This window comes from Monodon monoceros, unplaced genomic scaffold (genome assembly GCF_005190385.1).
Source record: "Monodon monoceros isolate NGI ecotype Baffin Bay Population unplaced genomic scaffold, NGI_Narwhal_1 Super_Scaffold_8, whole genome shotgun sequence".
Lineage (NCBI taxonomy): Eukaryota > Metazoa > Chordata > Mammalia > Artiodactyla > Monodontidae > Monodon > Monodon monoceros.
The window spans coordinates 57475626-57500139 of record NW_021703785.1 but is presented as its reverse complement, the minus strand read 5'-3'; the positions used below and the strand labels follow the sequence as shown (position 1 = coordinate 57500139).

Below are 24514 nucleotides of genomic sequence, written 5' to 3'. Positions count from 1 at the left end.
TCCTGTCCTACGGAAAAGAGGAGGAACATTAGCTGTCCCAACGCCAGCGTGACATTTGGAGGGGATAATGACCAGAGTTCTTTGTTAGACAAAAAGTAGACTAGAAACAAAAATTGTTAGATATTAGTTAAGGATCATGGTGCCACCAGGATAATTTCAGACCATTCAAAATAAAAAAAATATGAGAAATATGATTGTATTGACAACCTGGGTGCTGTACAGACAAGCACAGTGGTGACAGCATTGGATGATTTGCCACCAATATTTTGGAGAATCAAAAGGTAACATTTGCATCCTTTGCCTCCAACTCATTCTAGAAAACTCCCATTCCGCTTGACACAAAGAAAAATCTCTCATGTAATTCTGAGGTAAACATGCAAGATAAATAAGAAATCTTTCCAGAAGCAGGCTATGGAGGGTATGAGGAAAGCAGAAGAGTGAGGAGACGAAGCAGAAAGATGGCAGATTAACCATCCATCAATCAGACCCTGGAACTTTGAACTCCGCTTCCTCCCTCCCTTTCCTTCCTCTCCATCTTAAGGACGGGGTGACCTGGGACAAACAGATTGCTATCCCGGGGATGATTCCCTAAACCAATGTCAAGTAGGCACAACGGCATTCCATTTTCCACCATCTTGTATCAAAGACGAAGTCTTATGTAAAGCTTCATCATAAAATTTCAGATCTGAAAGAGACCTCAAAGGTCATTTAATCCACTTTCTCCCACCCAGTTTTACATAGAGTGTTGGCAGGAAGAATTAAATTTCTCCTGGGTGCCTTCCATGTCTTTGACTCCATGATCGTGGTTGTAGATTTACTACAGGCACCCATTTGTTTATTATTTCAAACATTTGACACATATGCATTGTTGAATATGTGTCGGGCACAGTGCTTTATCTACGTATCTCATTTAATCTCCACAATATTATTCGAGGAAGGGACTATTATTATCCCTTTTACAACAGGTGAAATTGCGGCTCATAGAGAGCTTCCCATCCAGGTCTCTCTTTACCGGGTCAGTTGTGACCTCACCAAATCTTCTGAAGAATAGGACAGGATACCCAAGAGACCTTCTTTAACTCTGAGGATAATCTTCTAGGAAAGGCACTATTGCTTCTCCAAGGAAAGCATGGGTCTTCATTAATTATCAATTTGCCCCATCAAAGGAGCTCTACGTAAAACCCGAGGTCCAACTTCAGGGAGGTTTTCTGCCATGGAGGACTGTTGATGCTGCTGGTAGTTTCATCCCTTGTCTCTTTCTCTCTAACAGGCATTTCATACAGATCACCCTGTGTGTGTGTGAATTGTATGGCGGGTGGATGACCTTCTGCCCAGACTGGCTTATGGGAAGCCCCAACCTCAACACCAACAATTGGCTCTACTTTTGGGTCTATCTGGTATTTTTCAATGGTGTTTGGGTTCTGATCCCAGGACTGTTACTGTGGCAGTCATGGGTAGAACTCAAGAAAATGCATCACAGAGGATTCAATTCAGGCAAAAAGTTTCAGTGAATTTTCAAAATCATAAACACCATCAGCATGCTTTATGAGCCAGAATGAATCAAACCTGTTTGTTGGGCCAAAATGTAATACATTCCAGTGTATACTTTTCTTTTATATTGTCATTCTTGAACAAGCTAATTGCTTCCAGTTGAATCAATTTCAAATGGACTGTAAGGTTGACAAGTTTTGGCTGTTGGTTTTTCCCAGTTAAATGGCAATACAGGGAACAGAGAATAAATTTTAACTTGTAATAATAACACATTTAATGATATACTTTTATGGCTAGCATTAATTGTTCTACGTTAATAAAGACAATTATCATGAAATGCTGTAGAGCATGTTATATTAATTCTTTATTTCAAAGAACATGTTGTTGCTTCAACCTTTGATCTTCCCTCCAGTCTTCTGGTTACCAAAGTGAAACCAGGAATGAAATGAGTGCTTCTGTTTTGCACTTTATCAAATTTGTGAAGCCAACAAAAATGATAGTGGAAGGAATTTGTGAGTGGGGTAACTCCTCATGGGTGAACATTGGGGTTTCATACAGATGATTGATTTATATCTGTCCTTTTTTAAGGAGGAAGATTTAAGATACCTTACAAAAATACGATAAAAAGTAAATCAGGAAATAGGAACATAGGGAAAATGAGTGAGAAACAATAAGATGAAGGTAAAATTAATATGCAGAATGCATGCCGTGACGTCGTATGTAACTGATAGAAGTGAAGCATAAATGTAACACTTACCTTCAGTACCAAGAGGGAGACATGATCACCCTATGTTTCAGAAACCACTCGTTTTGGCAGATGGCTATAGCACTTCCGTCAGAGGTGGGGAGCGGGTACTCACAGTAACTTGTTCAACACCTGACTTTCTTACTAGCCTGTTAGCTCACAGATGTATTCTCTGCCTAGAAGGGTGCCCGGCCTATACAGCAGGCACTTGGTTGGTTGTGGTGGATACTGTCACTTAGCTCAGTCTGCATTCCCCCTCCTTCTAGGTGTCCTCTTATCCTGCAGAGAGCTGCAGGTTGTGGTCCTGGATGCAAAATTGCTGTCACCTTTCAGAGGTACTTGTGAGCGGCTTGGAGGGTGAAAGCATGGAGACCGCTTTCAGCTGTTCCTTTTTTACTTTTGCTGTTTTGTGACGACAGGTAATGTCTATGACTATGGAAACGTGAGGGTTTGGAGCGTTAGCACATCGAGCGTTCAACCTCGTGGGTACTGAGAGGCAGTTGTGGTTGGGGCAGTGGGAGTAAAGGGTTTGTGGGCTGAGGAGCTCCAGTGGTGGCCTCACTGGTAGCGCCTGCCTTGGGAGGGTCCATTTTGTGGACATCTGGGAGCCATTCCTAGAAGCTGAGCCAAGCACCTACTCTTGGAGTCCTCCAGTGATTTTTATAAGCATCCTCTATTAAATCCTCCTGTTTAAAACACCTAGAGTAATTGCTGTTTTCTATGCTTTTATCCTGAATGATACCTGACTATGATATTCGTTGAATATTGAGTAAGTCTGGCCAAGTAAGTTTGAGGAATATTACGTTAGCACATTAAAGACTTTAGAAGTCCTGCAGTGAAGAAACTAGATTAACTTGTTTAACTCAGCTTTTCCCAACATATTTAGCAGACCACTTTAACAAGTAGGATGGTGTTTCATGGAACCATCAGATAGGGAAGCACTGAGTAACAGAGTTCCGTTTTCATGAGATTAAAAACAAACCAGTTGCCAATAAACAATTAAAATAGAATTTTTAAAAATACCATTTACGGGCTTCCCTGGTAGCGCAGTGGTTGAGAGTCCACCTGCCGATGCAGGGGACGCAGGTTCGTGCCCCGGTCCGGGAAGATCCCACATGCCGCAGAGCGGCTGGGCCCGTGAGCCATGGCCGCTGAGCCTGCACGTCCGGAGCCTGTGCTCCGCAACGGGAGAGGCCACGTCGGTGAGAGGCCCGCGTACAGCAAAAAAAAAAAAAAAAAAAAAAAGGAAAAAAAATACCCTTTACTATAGCATCAAAACATTCTAATATTTAGGGGAAAATTGAAAGATATTAAGGCTTACACAGAAAACAAAAACAACTATAAAACATTGAGAGAAGTTAAATAAGACCTAAATAAGTAGAGAGATATGTCATGTTCATGGATTGGAAGGCTCAATATTTCAAAGAAGTCAGTTCTCCCCAAACTGAGCTATAGATTCAATGTAATCCCAATCAAAACCCCAACAGATTTACCTATTTGTCATTTTTTAAATGATAACAAGTTGATTTTAAGATATTTCATGGCAATGCAAAGGGCCAAGAGGGCGAAGACAATGTTGTAGAAGCATAAAGCTGGAGGACTTGCTCTACCATACATCAAGTCTTAATATAAAGCCACAGTAATTAAGGCAATGTGGTATTGGCACCAGAAAGCCAACAGACGGATAGACCAATGGAACAGACTAGAAAGTCCAGAAACAGACCTTCCTGTATGTGGACACTGGATTTAGGAAAAACGTGCCACTGCAGAACAATGGGGAAAGGATGGTCTTTTCAATAAATGGTGCTGGGTCAGTTGCATGTCCATGTGGTAAAAATGAATTTTGATCCTTACATCATGCACAATATCAACTCCAGGTGAATTGTTGATTTTAGTTTTTTTAATTAATTTATTTATTCATTTTTGGCTGCGTTGGGTCTTTGTTGCTGCGTGTGGGCTTTCTCTAGTTCTGGCGAGTGGGGGGCTACTCTTCGTTGTGGTGCGCGGGCTTCTCATTGCAGTGCCTTCTCTTTGTTGCAGAGCACAGGCTCTAGGTGCATGGGCTTATTGATTTTAATGTGAAAGGCAAACAATAAATCTTCAAGAAGAAAAAAAAGTAGAAGAATATATTCTTAAAAAGGATACAGAAAGCTGCAATAATTTTGACTGCATTAAAATCAAGTACTTCTGCTCATCAGAATTCACCATTAAGAGAATAAAAAAGGAAGCCAGAGACTTCCCTGGTGGTGCAGTGGTTAAGAATCCACCTGCCAGTGCAGGGGACACGGGTTCGATCCCTGGTCTGGGAGGATCCCACGTGCCACAGAGCAGCTGAGCCCGTGTGCCACAACTACTGAGCCTGCGTGCCAAAACTACTGAAGCCCACACACCGAGAGCCTGTGCTCCACAACAAGAGAAGCCACCGCAATGAGAAGCCCGCACACTAGAGAAAGCCCACATGCAGTAAGGAAAACCCAACGCAGCCAAAAATAAATTAAGAAAAAAAAAAAAAAGCCAGAAGGTAGAATATATTTGTAGTACATATAATTGACAAAAGACCCATCCCAGTGGGTAATCAATCAATTAGAGAAAGACAATCTAATAGAAAAGTTGACAAGATATTTGAATAAATACTTCACAAAAGAGAAGGCAATTCAGGAGATGATAATTAAGGCCACAATAAGATGTTGCTATACACCTATAAAAATGGCTAAAACTAAAAGGACTGACCATTATGAGGGTTGGTGAAGATGTGGAACCACTGGAATTCTCATACACTGCTGGTGGAATGTAAAGTGGAAAACTACTTTGAAATTAAACTGAACGTGTGCAAGCCCTGAAACCCAGCAATCTGACTCTTAGGTATACTTCACAGAAGTGCTTTACTATGTGTACCAGAATGGCAGCATTATAACCCCAAGCCGGAAACAACCTAAATGAGTAAATTGTGGTATATACATACAATGGACTACTGTACAGTAAAAATTATAGGAATGAAAATTAACAACCTACTTCTCATAACAACATGGATGAATTAGTGATAAGTGAAAGAAATAGTGATAAGTGAAAGAAGCCAGACTAAAAGGATACATATTGTATGATTCTATTTTTGTAAGGTTCAAAAACAGATAAAACTGTGATGTTAAAGATGAGGACAGAGATTGCCTCTGGGGAAGAGGGTGGGTATAGTGATGGGGAGAAGCCATGAAGGGGCTTCTGAGGTGCTGGTAATGTTTTATTTTTTTCCTTTGAGTGGTTGTTACAATTTGCGATAATTCATTCAGCTGTACCTTTATGAATGGTGTGCTTTTCTCGATATATGTTATACTTCAATTTAAACATTTTATTTTTAAAGATTCCTGGTATGAAGACCTGAAATATGTCTCCAGTGGGTCCTCATGAAGAGGACGCTATGTCCTTGACGACAGAATTTAGTACAACTCGGGCTGTTTGTAACAGTGTCCCCCACGTGGGCTGAAGGCAGGACGCCAGAGAGAGAGTCTGTAAAAACCTTTCTATGAGGGATTACCCAGTTGTTTCCAGTACTTTGCTCTCTGCTGATCTGGCTCAATCTGAGGGTAAACAGAGTAGAGAAAAATGGATGGGCTGCATATCCTGCAGGCAGTCCTGAAAACATGATTTTTTTCTCAACTGAGTTTTTGCTGAGTATTGGATGGGAGAGAAATGGAGATTATAGACTCTGACAGGAACTTGGAGGACAGATACATTCTACTGCCAAGTAAGGACAGATCTAAATGTTTTAACCCTTAAGTGAGTTGGAAGGAAGATTGATGTCCCCATATGAAGTCTAACAGGTCACTGAGAATAGAAGCCCATCTCCCTGTGACAGGGAGGTAGGGGCAAGGTGACATAGGTAATACTGTATTTCATTAACTCTAAGATAGATATTTTCCACCCACATTTTAACATTTTAAAAATTAGAATGTATTTTACAGTTGATGTGTCATAATTGAGTTGGCAGTGTTTTTTTCTTACAAAACTATAATCCATCTTATAATTTGATGGCATCTTAGATTCAATTAAATAAGTCACTGCCTTCAATATTGTTCCTCTTTTCAAGGCTCGATATCTCCAACTACTTGGAGGTGATAGTTCAAATATATTTTAAGTCTAAATTTTGCTTGGGACCTTAGGAATCATTTACTTCCCTATCCGCCCCCCCGCACACCCCGCTTCTATCACATTCGTTTCCTAGGAGCCAGCCATAGAAGGAATATTTGGATGAACATATCAAATGATTTGCAATAAGTTATGAATTGCTTATGTTGATGGTAACTGGATTCCTTCAGACTGTCCATCACTCCCCAGTATTGTTTACACTATAAATTTCCTCTGCATGCTCTGCCTTTCCAGATAATGTTGAGGCAACTATTGGCATAACCCATCTAAAATCAGAGTCTAAATGATGACGTTTTCTTGTATTTAATTATGTCAGCTTTACAACTCCTGAAGTGCTAGCACTGAGGCTCCAGGAAGAATCTGCAGACTGCAGTATGAAATAGTAAAATAAAACTTTGTCCAAACAAGGCTTGATGGAAACCAAAATGCACAGTTTGGAGAAGAATCCTTTGTTTTCTTTTTTCTTTTTTTCAAATTATTCTTAAAATCCATGAGCACTTTTTTCTTTGGTTGGAAAGCTGGAGTTTGGATCTAAAAATAAATAATTTATAATGAGAATAATTGGGCAAAACCATGAATGAGAAAGGTTAACTGTTGCTGTCCTTACTTTTAATAAAATGCCCTTAAGGTAATAGGGAGGGGCCTGGCAGGCCTCCTCCACCCACTGTGCTTTTGGAAACTCTACATCCTCTCTCCCTTTCCAGTGGCAGACCCGGCCTAACAAAATCCATATCCCACCGCCACTTCACTGCAGGAAGCAAATCACATCCATTAATTCACATTAAGATGCTAATAACTGATAGTGGTTTGATGTATTATCTGTCCCGAATATATTTGCATTAAAAAAATATACAATTGATTCATGTCCGTTGCTGAAAAATGGAAAATCCAGATAAGCAAAAAGAAAAAAATAATCATTACCCCCAGTATCATCAGACAGAACCACTGTTACAAATTTAGTTTCCATTTCTCAAGCTCTTGTCTGTGCTTGTATTAACATTTGGGGGAGGCTTTTAACGTTTGAAGAAGGACTTTAACCTCCCCCCTTCTTTCCTCTCTGTCCCTTGCCCCAGATTTATCATTTAAGAAGTAGCAGTTGTACATGTACACACAAAACCGACCGGATAGTATTACAGAACATGCTCCCATTCTTGAGAAATTCATGCGCTTATAGAGGTTGATAGGTAGCAGTTATCATTTATTTTGTTTATGTCCACACAGATCAAGTTGACATCTTAAAATATTGGATTGGCCACCTCCCAACTCTTCAAGGGAGGGATCCAGTATGCTGAGCGTGCTGCAGTGTTACTTTTAGGTGTTTAATCCCTTCCCCTCCAGAAGCCTTCCCTCAGTCCCCCAGGAGTCAGAAGGGGAGGACTCTGAATTCCTGTAGCCCTTGTCTGTGTCACTTAAGTGGCCCTGTATTGTTTTGTTATTTTTGACATCCACCTTCCCAGCTACACAAGGGCCCCTCAAGGCCACGCTTAGAATCCTAGAATCATGTATTGTTTAAAGGGGCCTTGGACAGGTCCAGTTCATATACGAGGAGACTGAGGCTCAGAGGGGTTAGATAACCTGCCCAAGGCCACAGAGCTTTTCAGTGAACTAGAACCTAGTTCACTTAAAAGTACTCTTTCTAGCCCAACAGTGTTAGACATGTTCCCAAAACCTGCAAGCTATGAAAATTATTCAATTTTATGGAAACAAAAATTTAACCTCAGCACATTTCTGATCATCTAGGTCTATTCATTATACTTGAGTAGCCTCTCAATTTCATTGTTTTGATTTTGTGCTTTGTATTGTCCTGTAAGTACTTTTCACTGGTTGGACCAAGTGGTCAGGTAGCAGCAGTTAACTTTAATGCTTTGGTTTTTCTAGGGGGAGGGGTGACAAAGTGGAGGATGTGCTCTCACTGTCCCCACTTTTTCAAATTTGAGCAACACTCCAGACAGCACATGACTTCTTGTTCCCCACAAATGTGTTTGCTGACGATGCATTTTAGTTTAAAAATAAATTAAATATTCTGTCTTGGCCTCTCATTTCTGATTCACTGTATTGGGCTGAAAGTAACTGTGAACAGGTTTTTGGCATTTCTTGGTTGCATTTTGGGAGTCGGACTGATTTTGGTCCCGGGGGTGGGGATGGGAGGGCGGGATCGAATCACTAAGAACTGGAAGCAGGAAATGGATCTCACTGGTGTGCCCTGAGTGCCCACGGTTTGAACTGTCTCCATAAAGCCAGTGCTTGTCCGGAGATGGGACCACAAATATTCATGCCCCCTGCAACAGTGACATCTGGTGGCCCTGGGGTAATAGGACAGCAGTCGAGTGGCTGATCTGTGGATTTTGATGAGATGACCTTATTCTATATATACTTGTCGCCGTAGGAGCCACTGCCCGTTCCTAGGGAGCCCCGTTTCCTCCTGTGACACACCCACCTCCAATCACCCTACACCCAGGAAGCACCTGCAGCAGCGCCCCTGCTTCCTGGGGGCACTCTCCTCCCAGGCGCCCTGGCTGCCGGGCTGGGAAGAAGTGGACTTGCCCCATCTGGCGCGTGTCAGCCACCAGCGGCCACGTCAGGCCAGGCCTGGCCTGGATTCTGGTGTTCGAGGGCCAGTGATTTACTGCCTGCCTGGGCAGCAGGTGGCTGGGGTATTTTTAGTGTGTGGAGCCTTTAGGAGTGGGATTGGGTGTGGGCAGGAGGCAGCGGTGAGGTCTGGGGGAGTTAGCTCTTCCAAGGTTCAAGTTGAAAGCCTCCTAATTGGGGGGGGGGGTGTCTGTTTCCTAACCTCCTGTAGGCTTTCAGGTTCTTGGTACATCTTCTTGAATCTGTCTGCCTTTTTCCTTTGCTTGGTCAGTTTGTAAGCATGAACTAGAGAAAGTGGAAACCTTTGGGATGCCAAGTTGTTTGGTATCTAGGAAAACACTGGGTACTATTAACGCCCTACACCTGTATTCATTCCACTTCAAAGCTCTTTTCTGTTCGTTGTATTATCTGATCCTCATGATAATCCCTCATGCTCCGTGAACAGGGATTATCATCTTCCTTCTACAGAAGAAGAACTGGCCACGAAAGGTGAGCATCTGTCCCGTGCCACAGGGAGCACACGGGACAGAACCCGGAGCCGAGCTGTGCCGGTTTTGCTGCTAAGCGGTGCTGAGTTCGAACCCGCTGCCCCGGCTCACATGCCGTGGGATTTGGAGCCCAGATGCTTGGCTCCTGAGTCTCCTTATCCAGAAACGGAGTCGTGGTACTTGGCACACACTCCTGTGAGGATGAGCACATATCAAACACTCCACCCGCTGTTCTGATCCAAGTAAAAGCTTCCACGTTTATTTAGCTTTTCACTGGGTCTGTTGTCCAGGTTCTGAACATATGACATCGCCACTGCCTCCGTGTGAGAGACAATCTCAGAATCAGCAATTAAACGTGCCAGGCACCCAGGCCTGGAGCAGAGCAACTGGCCGAAACCTGGGGCTTCTGAGCAGGCACATCACAGAGAATAAAAGGTAAAAATTAAGAAGCCTGTGGGCCGGGAGGCTTTGTCAGTCTGACCATCTGAGACTGCGTTTGAGTTACTTTCCCGCTGCTGTTACTTGGTGGTGTCAGGGCTTTTGTGATTCCTTGTCCTCGGAATCTTTTTGTTTCCTTTCTAAGGAAACATTCTGCTTGTGCTTCAGAGAAGAGGGATTTTCGTCAGCACCTGGATGGAACGTTGTCAGCACCAGGAGAGACCAGAGGAAACTGGGAAAACAGGTGACAGAGCCTCCTGCGGTGCGGGAGCTGGAAACAACTACGACTGTGAGTTGCCGACTCCTGCATTTCACCCAGACCAGCTGAGCTGGACCCCTGGGGTTGTCCTCTCCGCGGCTGCCCCCACCATGTCCAGAGCCAAGCCTGACAAGGCCTGAGCCTCGAGGTCTATCCCCAGTTGGGGGATAGGGCCGCTGCCAGGCTGATCTTAGTTTTGGGTGGGGCTGCCATGGATCTGTGGGCCCACTGGGCCCCAGCCTCTTAACTGGGTGCCTAGGTACCTTAGAGCTGGACCTCTGCCTCCATGGCTTTGTGTAGTTAGCACTTCAGTTTGCCATGGGGATAGAATCTGTCGTGAACCTCAGTTTATTTGCCTGTTGGCCCTGAAACTCTAAGTAGACCTCACTGGTGGAGAGGGGCTTGGCGGTGGTGGTGAAGGTGACACGTGGGAACCAGGTCTTTTTCCTGTTGGTTCCGGCTCCAGTAGTTCAGTAAGAAAGCGTCGTCAGTAGTTCACTAGTCTGAAGTCACGTTCTGTGTTGAAAGGGTTCCGTGGTCATGATCAAAAGTGCTATACCATACCCCCGCCTGCCTTGCTTTAGAGATCGCCTATTCCCATCATCATATTCAGGGCTCTGAGATGTCCTACAGTGGAGAAACCTGTGTAATTCCATTAAGCCCACGTTTCTCAAGCTTGTTGGACCATGGAACCCTCTTCTCAGGCCAGTAGCCCTTCGCAACCTTCAGAGCTAGTGTTTCACAGATCCTACCTTGGGAAGCACGGGCACAAACCATGCCACAGCCATGAGAGCTGAGAGCCGTGAGAGCTGTCAGCTGCCTTAACTCGTGGCTGCATCCACCCCCGATGACACCTCCTCGGACACTGATCCCTCCTGAAAGCGGACCTGAGCTCATCCCATCATGAGTCAGCCCCGCCTGGCCCATCTCCCCACTCCTAATCCCACTCAGCCCTGGCTTTCTACCACCTCCCAGTTGGCCTGGTAGCTGAGCCATCATGCGGCAGCAGGTGGGGGAGGATTCCCCTGTGTCTCCAAATCCTCCCAGAGATGCCACAGCCATCTTCCCCGTCCCTGCCCCCATCAACACCCAGAGGTGCCGCTCACCTCGAGGCCAGGAGCCCCTTGGGCAGCGATCTTCTTGCTTTTCCCTCCTTTCCTCCCTTCTGGTTCCTCGGCCTATGCTTCCCCACATCTGCTTAGAGCGCCCTGGGCCTGGGAGGAGCCTTTTATTAAGTGAACCCGTCCCACACACAGCCTCAGTCCTGATTTGGAAGACTTCAGCCCTGGCTACCCTGGCCATTCTGAGAATGTATTACCCTATTTTTTATCTTAAATCCAAGCAAGATGTCAACCAGAGTCCTTGAATCTACCTGTCCTTCATCCCTGGTTTCCCTCCTCTTCACATCCCCAGACCCCCAAGTTTCGGTTGAGTCTCTCCCAGCTGGCAGCCCCATTCCAAGCAGAGGAGACACTGCAGTAAGGACGAGGGTGGCTTGTTACAGGACTGGGTGAGATTAAATCCCAGGGGGTCCTGCCCAGCTAAGGTGCATTTTCCCCTATGCTTTATGATGTTTTCCTCCTCTCTGCTTTGGTCAACATGCTACAGGAGTCACTGCTTTGAATCCATTCTGGGATCTCTGGCTTTTAGAACCCATTGCCTGCTCCTCATTCTTTACTGAAACCTGCTCTCAGCATAGCATCTGATCAGTACATTCCCATTAAGTTAGAATCAGCTAAACACCCCCAAGATGGGAGAGAGTTCTGTGGGCAGGGACTCCTCCTGGGAGCATGTGAAATTGGGAAACTAAGGAATCTAAGAAGTCTAATGTGCAGTTTCACACAACTTATAACTGAGAAGTAGCCGTTGTCACCGCACGCTCACCCTCAACATCTAGGGGTGCATATCCCCCCGGCGTGGCCACATTTATGTTAGACTGTCTTCAGTAAAAAGTGTCAAAGCATATGCTAAGTAAGTAGGACATCTCTGTCATCCACCACACCTGTCTGAGGTTAAAAGTTCTTTTCCTCAACTCGTAAATGATTAAAGACTCAAGCTCTTTTTATGATTTGACCTTGGGATACCACCCCTGAGCATTATTTTATAAACCTGTGAAATCTTGGTATAAAACTGTAGATGGGTGGTTTCCAACATTTAGTGCCTGTGTTAGTCACCCAGCACTGAGGCGGAAAAAAACCACAGAAATCTTCTCAGTGGCATATGCAGCAATAAGCATTTGTCTCCAGAGCTCTGTGGGTCATCCGGGATTTGACTGATCCAGGCTGGGCTCAGCTGGTCGACTTTGCTAAGGCTGCAGTGGCTCAGTGGCTCTGCTACTCACTTCAGGTCTCTGGACCACTCGGTGGTTTTGCTCTACATGCCTCTCACCCTGTCCTCCTTAGACAGCAGGTTAGCTGAAGCTTGTTCTTCTGATGGCAGAGGCAGAAGAGGGTAAACCCCAGTGTGCAAGCACTTTTCAAACCCCTGCTTGTGTCCGTCTACTGACATCCCATTGGCAAAGAAAGTCATATGGCCAACCCCAGTATCGACAAAGAAGGACATTCCATCCATGATGAAGCCACAGCAAGTGTGTGGATGGAGAAAGGAGTGAAGAATTGGGGCCAGTAATACCACCATGCTCACCTGTGGCACACAGGGACGAGATAAAGGGTTTCTTCTGCCAATTGCTGCTAGCAGAGTTCTGTTGCAACAAAGATGCTACAGGGAGCCTAGCAGTCGGGGGAAACTTCTGAAGGTTAAACAGCCCACAGGCTCCCTGTGACCAGAGAACCAGGTGACCATCCTCATCAGTCCAACTCAGGTGCTGGTGGGGGTGGGTAGCCCAGGAGCCCAAGTGAGGAGAGAGTAGGCAACGGCAGTGCAGGAGTGGTGCGGCCACCAAAGTGCCCTTCCACGGCTAAGGGTGCGAACCGTTATGCTCTGACATACAGATGTCAAGGAAAGCACTGAGGAGGTCAGAACTGGGACCAGCCAGGGGAAGACCAGCTTTACCCAAAATCAGAGCAGGAAGGAATACCAAATAGGCAAGGTTGAGACCCTGACTCGAGCCTACAGTTAGTTGGGTTTATACGCTTAAATTAACCATTGGGTAAGCAAGGTTACCCGTGATGTCCTGGTTGCTCATGCCTTATTTATTTATTATTTAAAATGTAGTTTTTATTTATTTTATTTTTTTAAATGTATTTGTTTTTGGCTGCGTTGGGTCTTCGTTGCTGCGCACGGGCTTTCTCTAGCGAGCGGGGGCTACTCTCGTTGTGGTGCGTGGGCTTCTCATTGCGGTGGCTTCTCTGGTTGCAGAGCACAGGCCCTAGGCGCGCGAGCTTCAGTAGTTGTGGCTCGTGGGCTTTAGAGCGCAGGCTCAATAGTGGCCTAATGTGGTAAGTCCCTAGTTTTTATTTTTATAAAAATAACACAGGTATCTAGTTTAAGAAGTGAAATAAAAACAGAGGCTTATAATGGAAAACAACAGTCTTCTGCTCATCCCTACTAAGCCCTGACTGCTTCTCCCCAGAAACAACTGTTTTAGCTGTGCCTTCTTATCTTTTCCCTACATTTTTTTTTTCCAAATTTGTGTCGCTGTTTCTTGATTTTTCAACCTTAGACATAATCTATTCTCTTCCTACCTTGGAAAATGAGAATTTAACTCTCTTACATTCTCCCCCATGCTCTACCCACACACATATATTTCCCTTCCCCGCATCTTCCCAATATAGATATTTTGGTTAAATGAATATTTTAGTATTTACATTATTATGACTTATGTAAAAAATTTTCACAACTGAGCCATTTAGTATACTATGATTACAAAAAGTGCAACTTTCATTTCCCTAGGAGCTTTTATCTTTCTTTTTTTTGTCTGTTTGCTTGGTTTTCTACATACTTATCAATAATACAACCCTAGAGGGACTTCCCTGGTGGCACAGTGGTTAAGAATCCGCCTGTCAGTGCAGGGGACACAGGTTCGAGCCCTAGTCCGGGAAGATCCCACATGCTGCGGAGGAACTAAGCCCGCGAGCCACAACTACTGAGCCCATGTGCCACAACTACTGAAGCCGGCGTGCCTAAAGCCCGTGCTCCGCAACAAGAGAAGCCACTGCAATGAGAAGCCAGTGCACCGCAACGAAGAGTAGCCCCCGCTCACCACAACTAGAGAAAGCCCGCACGCAGCAGTGAAGACCCCACGCAGCCAAAAATAAATAATAAATAAAAAATACAACCCTAGACTGTCAAAACTGAAAATTTCACTGATACAATCAAACAGATAATGTAAACTATTGGGTTTTTTGGTTTGTTTGAGACATCCTTCTGGGAATGTTGTTCTGAAAACTCCTTTGCTTCCCTCTGGTGGCGAATTCCACATTGCCTGCATCCCAGGTGTCCATTTTGGTTTATTCTCTTGAGGGAGCATGACTACCAGTAGCCTTCTGATAAAAGAAGCATGTGTTCTTGTTTGTCTGAAAATGTCATTATTCTATCTTCACGATTGATAGCTAGGTTGGGTGTAAAATTCTATGTTGGAAATAATTTTCCCTCAGAATGTTTTAGGTTTTCTTTTTTATTTTGTTTTGCGGTACGCGGGCCCCCACTGTTGTGGCCTCTCCCGTTGTGGAGCACAGGCGCCGGATGTGCAGGCTTAGCAGCCATGGCTCACAGGCCCAGTCGCTCTGCGGCATGTGGGATCCTCCCAGACCAGGGCACGAACCCGTGTCCCCTGCATCGGCAGGCGGACTCTCAACCACTGTGCCACAAGGGAAGCCCTAACTTTTCATTTTGAAATAATCTTAGGCTTACAGAAAAGTTCCGAAAACATTACAGAGCTCTATCTAGTGCCTTTACCCAGCTTCCCCTAATGGTAACATCTTACGTAGCTATAGTACAGTGATCAAAATTAAGAAATTAACTAAAAAAAAGGAAAGAAAGGAAGTTAACTCTGATGCACTTCTTGGGGTACAACATCCAAAAAAAAAAAAAAAAAGCAAGTAAGTAATTAACGTTGCCACACTACTGTTAACAAAGTGACAGACTTTGGATCTCACCAGTTTTTCCAGTAGTGTCGTCTTACTTTTCCAAGATCCAATCCAGGATCTCACATTATATTTAGCTGCTGAATCTTCTTAGGCTCCTACATCTAGAACACATCCTCAGTCTGTCTTTAACAATTTTGAAGAATACTGGTCAATTATTTTGTAGAATGTCCCTCAGTTCGGATTTGTCTGATATTTTCTCATGATTAAGTTGAGGTTATGGATTTGGGGCAAGAATACCACAGAGGTGATGTGTCCATCTGAGTGCATCCTATCCGGGGTTCATGATGGTGCTGTGCACTACTCAGGGTGTTCATCCTGATCACTTGGCTAAGCAGTTTATGCCAGGCTTCTCACTGTCACGTTACCATTTTTCCTTTTATAATGAGTAAATATATTGGTAGACATCATTTAAGACTATGCAAATATCTTGTTTATCCTCAAACTTTCACCTACAAATTTTAGCATCCATTGGTGAATCTTGCCTACAATTATTACTGTAATGTTCTTAATGATAATTTTCTATTTCTCTCATTTCTTTTACATTTATTAATGAAATTCTTTTGTAAGATAGAGCTGTCCCTTCTCCTCCATGTACTTAGTCATTCATTTATTTACTTGTATCAGAATGGACTCACAGATATTTATTTTATTCTAGAGGTTATAGTACAATTTTATTGTTCAGATTGCCCTCTGAATTTTGAAGGCTTTGCTCTGTTATCCTTTGGATTTCAGTATTACTATTAAGAAGTTTAATAGTAGCCTCATTCTTGACCTTTCATAGTGACCCATTTTTCTTTTTTAGGATGTTCTGAAATTTTACAATATTGTGCTTTTTGTTTATCTTTATAACATGCATTTGTATTGGGTACTCCATAGACCCTTTCAAGCTGGAAACTCATGTGTTTTGGGGAAATGTTCATATTTTATTTATTTATCTGATAATTCACCCCCTCTACTTTTCCCTTCTCTCTTTTTTTTTTTTTTTTTGTGGGATACCCATTATTCTGATGCAAAACTTTTGGACTAATCCTCTAGTTTTCTTATGTTTTAATTTCCAATTTTTCATCCTTAATCTTTTTATTCTACTTTTTAGGAGACTTTTGTTTCTACTTTATCTTCCAACTTTGTACTAGATTTTTCAGTGGAGATTTCCAAGAGCTCTTTCTTGCTTTCTAAATATTTTTTATAGCCATCTAGCTTCATGGCTGTGATATTTTCCCTTATTTCTAAGGAGATTTGCCATTTGGGGGAAGTTTTCTTTTGCTTCCTGCAGTGATCACTCTTTCCTCTGAGTTGTTTTTTTCCTGCTTGTTTTTGTCTCTCTCTCTTATGTTGGAGACTTTTTCTCAGATGTCCTGTCATCCTTTATTGTCTGTTCCTGCAAGGCGTTGAGCAGGATATTCACACTGAGTCAGGTATTACCCAAGGTCCCTTCACGTTGGAGTGATCCAGCAGCCACTGCCTTTACCAAGAGGTGGAGCTTTGCTTCCCCACTAGTGAGATAAGCAGCCGTTGTCTCCTGATAAGATGCAGCATGAAGTAGAGAATGTCACCTATGTGTCTTACCAAAAACATCTGATCTGAATCTAATCACACCTTTAGATCTAACTTCCACTTGACAGGATTTACAAGAGATGTGGGGACAAGTTCAATGACACAAGACCCAATCAGACAAATCAGCTGTGAGACACTTCTTCAGTTAATGGCCTGGTCCCTTCAAAAAGTCAACATTGTGGGGCAAACAAAAGGAAAGAGGACTGTTCTAGGAAGGAGAATGAAGAGACGTAATAACCGAATGCAATGAGATTCTAGGGACAGTGGGGGAAATTTGAATGGATTGAATGGATTTTGAATTTTAAATGGATTTAATATTAGAATATATTTGGAAGCTATTTTTTTTTTTTTTTTTTTTTTTTGTGGTACGCGGGCCTCTCACTGTTGTGGCCTCTCCCGTTGTGGAGCACAGGCCCCGGACGCACAGGCTCAGTGGTCATGGCTCACGGGCCCAGCCGCTCCACGGCATGTGGGATCTTCCCTGACTGGCGCACGAACCAGTGTCCCCTGCATCGGCAGGCGTCACCAGGGAAGCCCTGGAAGCTATTTTAAATTTTCTTAGGTGTGATGCATTTGGGTTATATAAGATCCTTATTCTTTGAATAGAGATACTGAAATATGTAGAGGTGAAATATCATAATGTCTGCAGTCATTTTCAAATGGTTCAGAAAATACTAAAGATAAAGATCTTTATCTAAAGATAAAGCATATATGTTAAAATATTAACAATTGTAGAACTTAAGAGGTGGGTATATGGGTGTTCATTATAGTATTTTTAAAATTTTTCTATATGTTTACATTTTTCCGTGATAAAAATGTAGGTGGAGGAAGGAGGGAGATACCAAAAAGCTGCTAGAAGTTTGTGTGAGTCCTGGTACATGGGCAGGAAGGGCTCCTCAACTGGTGAGGCAACTGTTTCATCCAGAGACCTTCACATGTCAGTGTTGTGTGTCTTCTCTCCAGCCAGTCAGTTCCCGGAGAGGGGCTCCCAGTGCCTGCCTCAGTGTGTAAACCTCACGGCCAGCCCCTGCGAGCTGAATGGAGAAGGGGTCCAGGCAGCCTCTCCAGTCAGTTCACAGACTTTGACAGAACTTTTTCATGGATGTCTCACCCCATCCTCAACTGGGCAATGCCTCCAGAGAATAAACTGAAGGTATCCTACCAGGGAGCAGAGGGGCAGTCGCCTGGGCTGAGTAAAATAGGGGAAGGAGCCTGAGAGTATGTCTCTTCATACAGACTTTCCACCAGTTCTGTTTCCTGCCCCACTTTGTTGCTGCTTGATATCCCAAGTCCTGAGATCCCCTGGGGTTTGGGTCAGAAGGGCTTGCTAATCACGGTGAGGCTGTGTAGAGCATGGTTTGTGGGCCACACCCCTGCAGAGGTTCACATTCTGCCGTGTGACCTGGGACAAGTTATTTAACTTCTCTATGCCTCACCCGCAAAATCAGGTTACAAACTTTCACATTGTTGGGGGATTACGTAAGCTAACACACCTTCAACATTTAGACCAGTGCCCGATACAGAGTTAAGTCCTTTGACTACACACACACACACACACACACACACACACACACACACACACACACCTCCCAGCCCCCACCAACTTAGGTTTCTACTTTCTCTGATCTGTGAGGTCTCTTTGTATCTTCTGTAATTTTAGTGCTATCTCAAGCCTGCTATATGCACTTCGGCTTTCTTTTTCCTTGTGGGGTTTGGCCTTTTTTAAAAAAATCCCTTTACTGTCCCTCCAGTCAGGTTTGGGGAGTTAGTAGAGTTACATGTATGTGTGCATTTCACAACATTAAACCACAAGTCTCAACAGCTTTCTTTCTTTCTTTGTCTCTCCTAAAGCCCCCCTTCAGTACATTCATCATATTCTAGCCTGAACTCACAGAGTGTTGCAGGCAGAGCCAGGGGAGTGAACGCCAGGCTTCTTAGATCGGAACCAGCTCCTAATGTTCTATCTAGAAAATGCTGAGAAGCACCTCAGGATAAACCTGCTGGTTGAGTGTTCCATGAGCTCCTTTCCGGAATCTCCTGAGTCACCATCACTGGCAGAGGGGAAGGAAGGGTTTGTGGTGGAGCCACCCTGAAGCTTGTGTAAGAAGCTGTGGCCCATGACTGTGTCAGCACCAAACAGCCAGCAGGCTTCTCGCCCCACCACCCAGAGCTCTTGATTCCTAGGGATCACCAGATCGACCTAGAGAACTTGATCCTGTCTTCACAGTGGTAGAAGGGGGCACCTTTGCGAATGACTTGCTTGAAGAGTCTGGAATCCTGGTTTAAAAGAAAGAATTCCTCCCCAGGTAGGATTAGGCCCACGGAGTTTTGTGATCCTCTTCTGTCTGGGTCATGATGTTGCCCTTTTAAACTCAGAAGCCCCACTCGAAGTGTAGGATACATTTGAGGGAGAGTGGCTTCTCCAGTTAAATCTGAAGCCGCCTTCTGGCTGGCCGTCCCTTGGACTTCAGCGCTTTCTACTGAACGGTAATAAAGAGCTTGGGCCGCTTATTTCCATTTTCCATTCCCCTCCCGACCCCAGATCCATTCTGCAGACCTGCCTGCTCTATTCCGTGCCCTGGGAAGGCAACTGCTGATAGAGACGCTGGACTGAGATGAGAGGGTGGGAGGAAGAAGAGGCCAGATGATTCTCTGCCCACTCTCAGCCTAAAGGGGTGCTCCTGGCCCAGCCCCCTAGTTCCGCACTCCCTGGCTCGAGGCCACCTTTTCCAAGTGCCTGAGAAGATGGTGGTCCACACACCTAGACCCTCCCTCCTGGGCCTGCTTTCTGCATACAGTAGGTCCTTGCTGTGTGTACAGTGAGGGGGGCGGCCACGTTCATCCCAGCCTCAGGCAATCGTGAAGTCTGGTTCTTTCCTTTTTGGCAGCCCCCGGCTCCGCGACCACACTTTTGTTTCTTTTAGCTGCATCACAAGGCATGTGGGATCTCATTTCCCTCATCAGGGATGGAACCCATGCCCCCTGCATTGGGAGCGCAGAGTCTTAACAACTGGACCTCTAGGGAAGTTCCCCCACCTCCTATACTTCTTTCAGCCGTTCTCAACATTTAGCTTTGCTTCCTTTACACAACCTCTTCTGAAAAGACCCTGACAATTCATTCACATTACAATGCCAATAACTATCCCAGCTACCTTTCTTCTAGGGATATTTTCTTTGAAAAACCGAAGTCCAAGGGATGAATCTGTAACTGTTGAATTTCAGAGAGGAATAGAATTGAGGGTGGGATTCAACCCCCCATCTTCTCAAATCATTCGTCTGTCTATTCAGTCCACCAGCCTTTGCAAGGGGAGGGTGCATTTAAAGTGCGTGGAAGAGATACTAATTCTGGGCTTTGGCTACTCGAATTAAACGTGCTTTGGCGTGGGAAGGACAGGGGAGAAGCTCTAGAATGGGGATGTTAAATAGAAGTGGTAGGGAAGAGGGTAGAGGCTAAGTGTCCAGAGTTCAGACATCAGAAGAGCAGTCTAGGGCTCTGCACCCCTAACCCCTGTACCCTTCCACCAGCCTTGGCCCCCTCTTCACCCCAGAACAAGTCTGAGTCTGGAGAATTCTGAGGGTGGGAGAGGGATCTGCAAGAAAAGCCTGGGCCCCCAGAACTCTGCTTCATTTGCATTTGTAGCGTGCTTCAGTGTGACAATATTAACCGCTGTCCCTTATTGAAAGCTAGACTGTATGTCGAGGGCAGGGACAGTGCCTGTATCTCCTCCATCCTTATAGCTCTTGCACATTGCTCAGTGTTTAGCACATAGTAGGTGCTCAAGAGATACAAGCTGCCTTGATGAACACATTATCTCGCTGAATTCTCATAAGAACTTTGCGAGGTGCCCCCTATTATCACTCCCATTCTGTAGATGAGGTGGCTGGGGCGTAGTTGGGTTAAATAATTTGCCCAGTTGGTGAGTTATAGAGTTCCTGTTCTAGTCCGTTCTGACTGACTTCAAGGCCAGACTCGAAGCCAGTGGGCACAAGCCAAGCGCGTTTAGACAGCACCAACTTGAGCAGAGGATGGGGTTGCATCTCCATCTTGGTAGCAATTCTCTCATGGAAGAATTTTCATAACCCTGAAAATCCTTATATATGTTTCTCTGAATCCTTTATATTTCTCCTCCAGGCTAAGCCAATGCTTGGTGCCATACGAAATTGAAGTTTGTGGAATACAAAAATAGGTAGAATAAAAATTGCAAAATGATATGGTGTCATGTTCATAATCCGGAGATAATTTTTAATAATGTTGCCTCCTTTTTTTGGAAGAATTGGAAGTGCTTTTATGAGAATTAATTAGTTTAGGTTTGTAATTTCATGCTTGAAGTAAGCTGCAAAAATGCCCATGGGTCCCAAGTTGCTGGAGGGGACCAGGGTGAGGGAGAAGGATTCATTATTAGGTTTTTAGCTTGAAATCTGAGGCAGAACAATACCATTTCTCATGGAAAATTTTTAAATACTTTTCCATAGCCAGATTTCCTTGGGGGTGAATATATCAGAGGAGTGGAAATCAAGACAATGAGGTAACAATAAAAGACTCCTTTTTTCCTTTCTAAAATTATTTTGTTTTTCCTGAGCCACTGCTTTTACGAGACACGTGGGAAGGGAATACAGGGGTAACACTTCAGTGCACCGAGAAATGCTTCTCTCGGTGAGTTCAGAGGCAGTCACAGGATTCTGATCACAGGTTTCCATAATCCTGTGGGAGAGGAGTGCCACGGGTATCATTCCTAATTAAGTGCCCTCCAAAACCTTCTAGGAGGCATTCGGGGTGATTACTCTTCACCCATGTCTTGTTACTAATCATGGGTGCAATCAGGAGCTCACAGAGCCAGGCCAATGGGATCTGTTAGGAAAAGAGAATTAAAAACAAATCTGCCAACCCAGCAAACCTTCTCCACAAAGGTAGGAGAGAAAGAAAACAGTTTTATTATTGAATAAGCATCACACCAGAATGCGATGTGCATCACAGGCAATCAGCTAAGGGACTGCAGAGACAGAGAGGAATCTCAGCCTTTTGTACAGGCAGGCAGACACAGGCCCTTACCTAAACAATAATAACCAGTCCTCACACCAAGTTCATCCTGGATTTGCCTGGTAATTGGGGTCACCATCTGTGTTACCTAATTGGCTTTAACCTAAAGAAAAACCAGCTTCTCCTATCTTTATGACAGGAGGTAGTTTTGCAACAAGGAGCAAGGCTCCCACCCTCCCACAGAGATGGGAGAGGGGCCCTATCTCCCTTGATGATGGCATTTCAAAGGGATGGCTCCCTGGTCCTTGAGAAAGACAGTCCTAAAGCTGGCAGGAGTCTGAGTTAGCTTTTTAAAAACTTTACATACCTTTCAAAGAGACAGAGAAAAGAACTTAGAGTTACCAGTTTTCTCAAGTGAATGCTCTAAAAAGAGGGAGGAAGGAGAAGCATCTTCCCTTATTTTCAACAGGGAGAGCTAAGCCTCTTATTTTTCATCTGTATTTGCCCTTTCAGGCCCAAGAAATGGCAGGAATGGGATCCCCACCTCCCGCTCACTCAGGGACTCTCCCACCTTGACCCAGGCTCTGCGGCAAGAGGCACAGCCTGGACAATCTCATTGCTCGACTGCCTTGCTTCTGTCCATCTTCGGGGCTGGGGCTTCTGGAAGGGAGCAGTACCCCGCTGGTGTTGAGTTGCATCAGGTGGGTTCTGGGGAAAGTACGAGTCTTTTGTGAGGTGACCTCACCGTACCACCTGAGGTTGCAGCCAGGACACTTGAGGTGTCGTGCATTCTAAAATCTGCCTGGAGGACGGACACTTCCCTGGTGGTGCAGTGGTTAAGAATCCGCCTGCCAGTGCTGGGGACATGGGTTTGATCCCTGGTCCGGGAAGATCCCACATGCCGCGGAGCAACTAAGCCCGTGCACCACAACTACTGAGCCTGTGCTCTAGAGCCTGGGAGCCACAGCTACTGCGCCCATGTGCCACAACTACTGAAGCCCGTGCACGCCTAGAGCCCGTGCTCCGCGACAAGAGAAGCCACCGCAATGAGAAGCCCACGCTCTGCAATGAAGAGCAGCCCCCCGCTCGCCGCAACTAGAGAAGGCCCGCACGCAGCAATGAAGACCCAATGCAGCCAAAAATAATTAATTAGTTAAAAAAAAAACCTGGAGAACGAGAAGGAAGGCAAGGTCCCAGCTCACCACGTGCTGAGGATGGGGGCCTAGCCCACTTTAAAGAACACAGCTTCCCCCAGCCCCAGTGGGAGGAGATGAGTGTGGAAATCTGTGAGGATGGACAGCTGAAACCCAAAACTCAGCAGGACCAAACTAAACCCCAACTCCTGCAGTTCTTACTTTCACCAAAGGATTGCTTCTATCCAAGAGGGGAAGGAGAAACATCTTCAGAATCAATGAGTCAGAAAGGGAGGAACTCAACCCATATTCAAAGGGGGTAATCAGCTCTCCAACGTGGAACAAATCTCACTCTATACAGTTTTTGCGGAGAAGAAAACCGGATTCCTTTATATATAAGGAGGAAATAGATTCGTGCTTTTCAGCCACAGCTGCTCATGCACATCCTCACTCCCGCTCGTGGGTTAACGGGAGGCTGATGGACCTGAAAGGTGTGGGTGAATTGGAACACGCAAAATACCCCTCTCATAAGGAGAGCACCTTTTAAAAAACAAAACAGAAGGCATGATTTGTTTCTTCCTAAGCTTCCCTATGCTGTAGCTCTGTGATATAAGTACCTGTATATGTACATATGTGTATGTTTCTCTCTGAGCAGAAGAGCAGGAGGGAAGCCCCTCCGTCTGCCCCCACCATGTCCCTGGCGGGCTCTGGCTTGCCTTGGGTGGGGAGGCAAGGGCTGAGGCTACCCTACTGGCCCCTGACTGCCCTCCCCTTCAGTTGGCAGTGGCCATGGGAGTGGAATTCCCAGTCCTACGGGCCAGCTTTGTCCCGTTGCCACTCTTGCTCCCGGCAGGCAAGGCCAGCTACCCCATGGTCTTCAGGGAAGTTTCTGAAAGAGGATGGGATTTCACCCTCCTTCCAGAGCCAACATTACTGGAATGGGAGAAGGAAGGATGAAAGAACTGGAGAGGGCAAAGCCAGGCCACTGCCTGTGTGCCATGGAGCATCCTCACCTCCTCCCCGGCACTGGCTCTGGGCCCTGTGTCTGCTTTCTCTGGCCACCTCTGTGGGCTCAGCCTTTCCCAGGGACCCTGGCAGACACCTAGTGACATGGCAGATGGACCCTTTTCCACTATGGAGTCATAAGTGTTGGGTAAACTATAATCAAAAATAGTTGTTTTAATGTAGGCTGCCCTTGAGCAAAAAAAAAAAAAAAAAAGGAAGTCCTCAAGTGGCAGAAACCGGTTGAAGAGGGAAAGCACAGCTGAAGCAGTTGAGTGAAGCCTGGAGTCCAGGGGGATCTTAGAGGAGCCCAATTTAGGCTCGAGGGACCAGGCTGCGGTCATAGCACCTGTACAGGAACAGGAGATGTGGCCTCACTCTTGCTTGGAGGAGAGAAAATTTTGATCTGAGCTCAGCAGAAAAGCAAGAGCATTGAAGTAGCACCCCTTTCTTAAAAGGGGATTGGAAAATTCTGCCTGCCAGCTCAGCCAGCCATGCCAAAGCAAACGGTCTATCTTGGGAGTGCAAAGAAAAACAGTTGCCTGTCAGAAACCGAATCCCTGGGGCCTGTGCCATGAATGAGCACAGAGTTCAAATTCCTACTACCTGTGAGGTCCGTGAGCCCCAAACAGAGAAACTAACATAATAT

The 24514-nt window shown here is 45.1% G+C and overlaps 1 protein-coding gene across 2 annotated transcripts in view; it reads left to right on the top strand.

Moving 5' to 3' along the window:
* EBPL (EBP like) overlaps positions 1 to 9956 on the top strand; it is a 50580-nt gene extending 40624 nt beyond the window's left edge. Inside the window, exon 4 of one of the 2 annotated variants that reach the window (XM_029210239.1) lies at positions 9744 to 9956. In XM_029210239.1, the coding sequence (XP_029066072.1) occupies positions 9744 to 9750 (7 nt within the window). In that variant the 3' untranslated portion in view covers positions 9751 to 9956. Of the gene's footprint in view, positions 1 to 1270; positions 1534 to 9743 lie in introns of those variants that run through there. The other variant, XM_029210238.1, reaches the window with a different exon arrangement.
* Positions 9957 to 24514: the final 14558 nt, after the last annotated feature.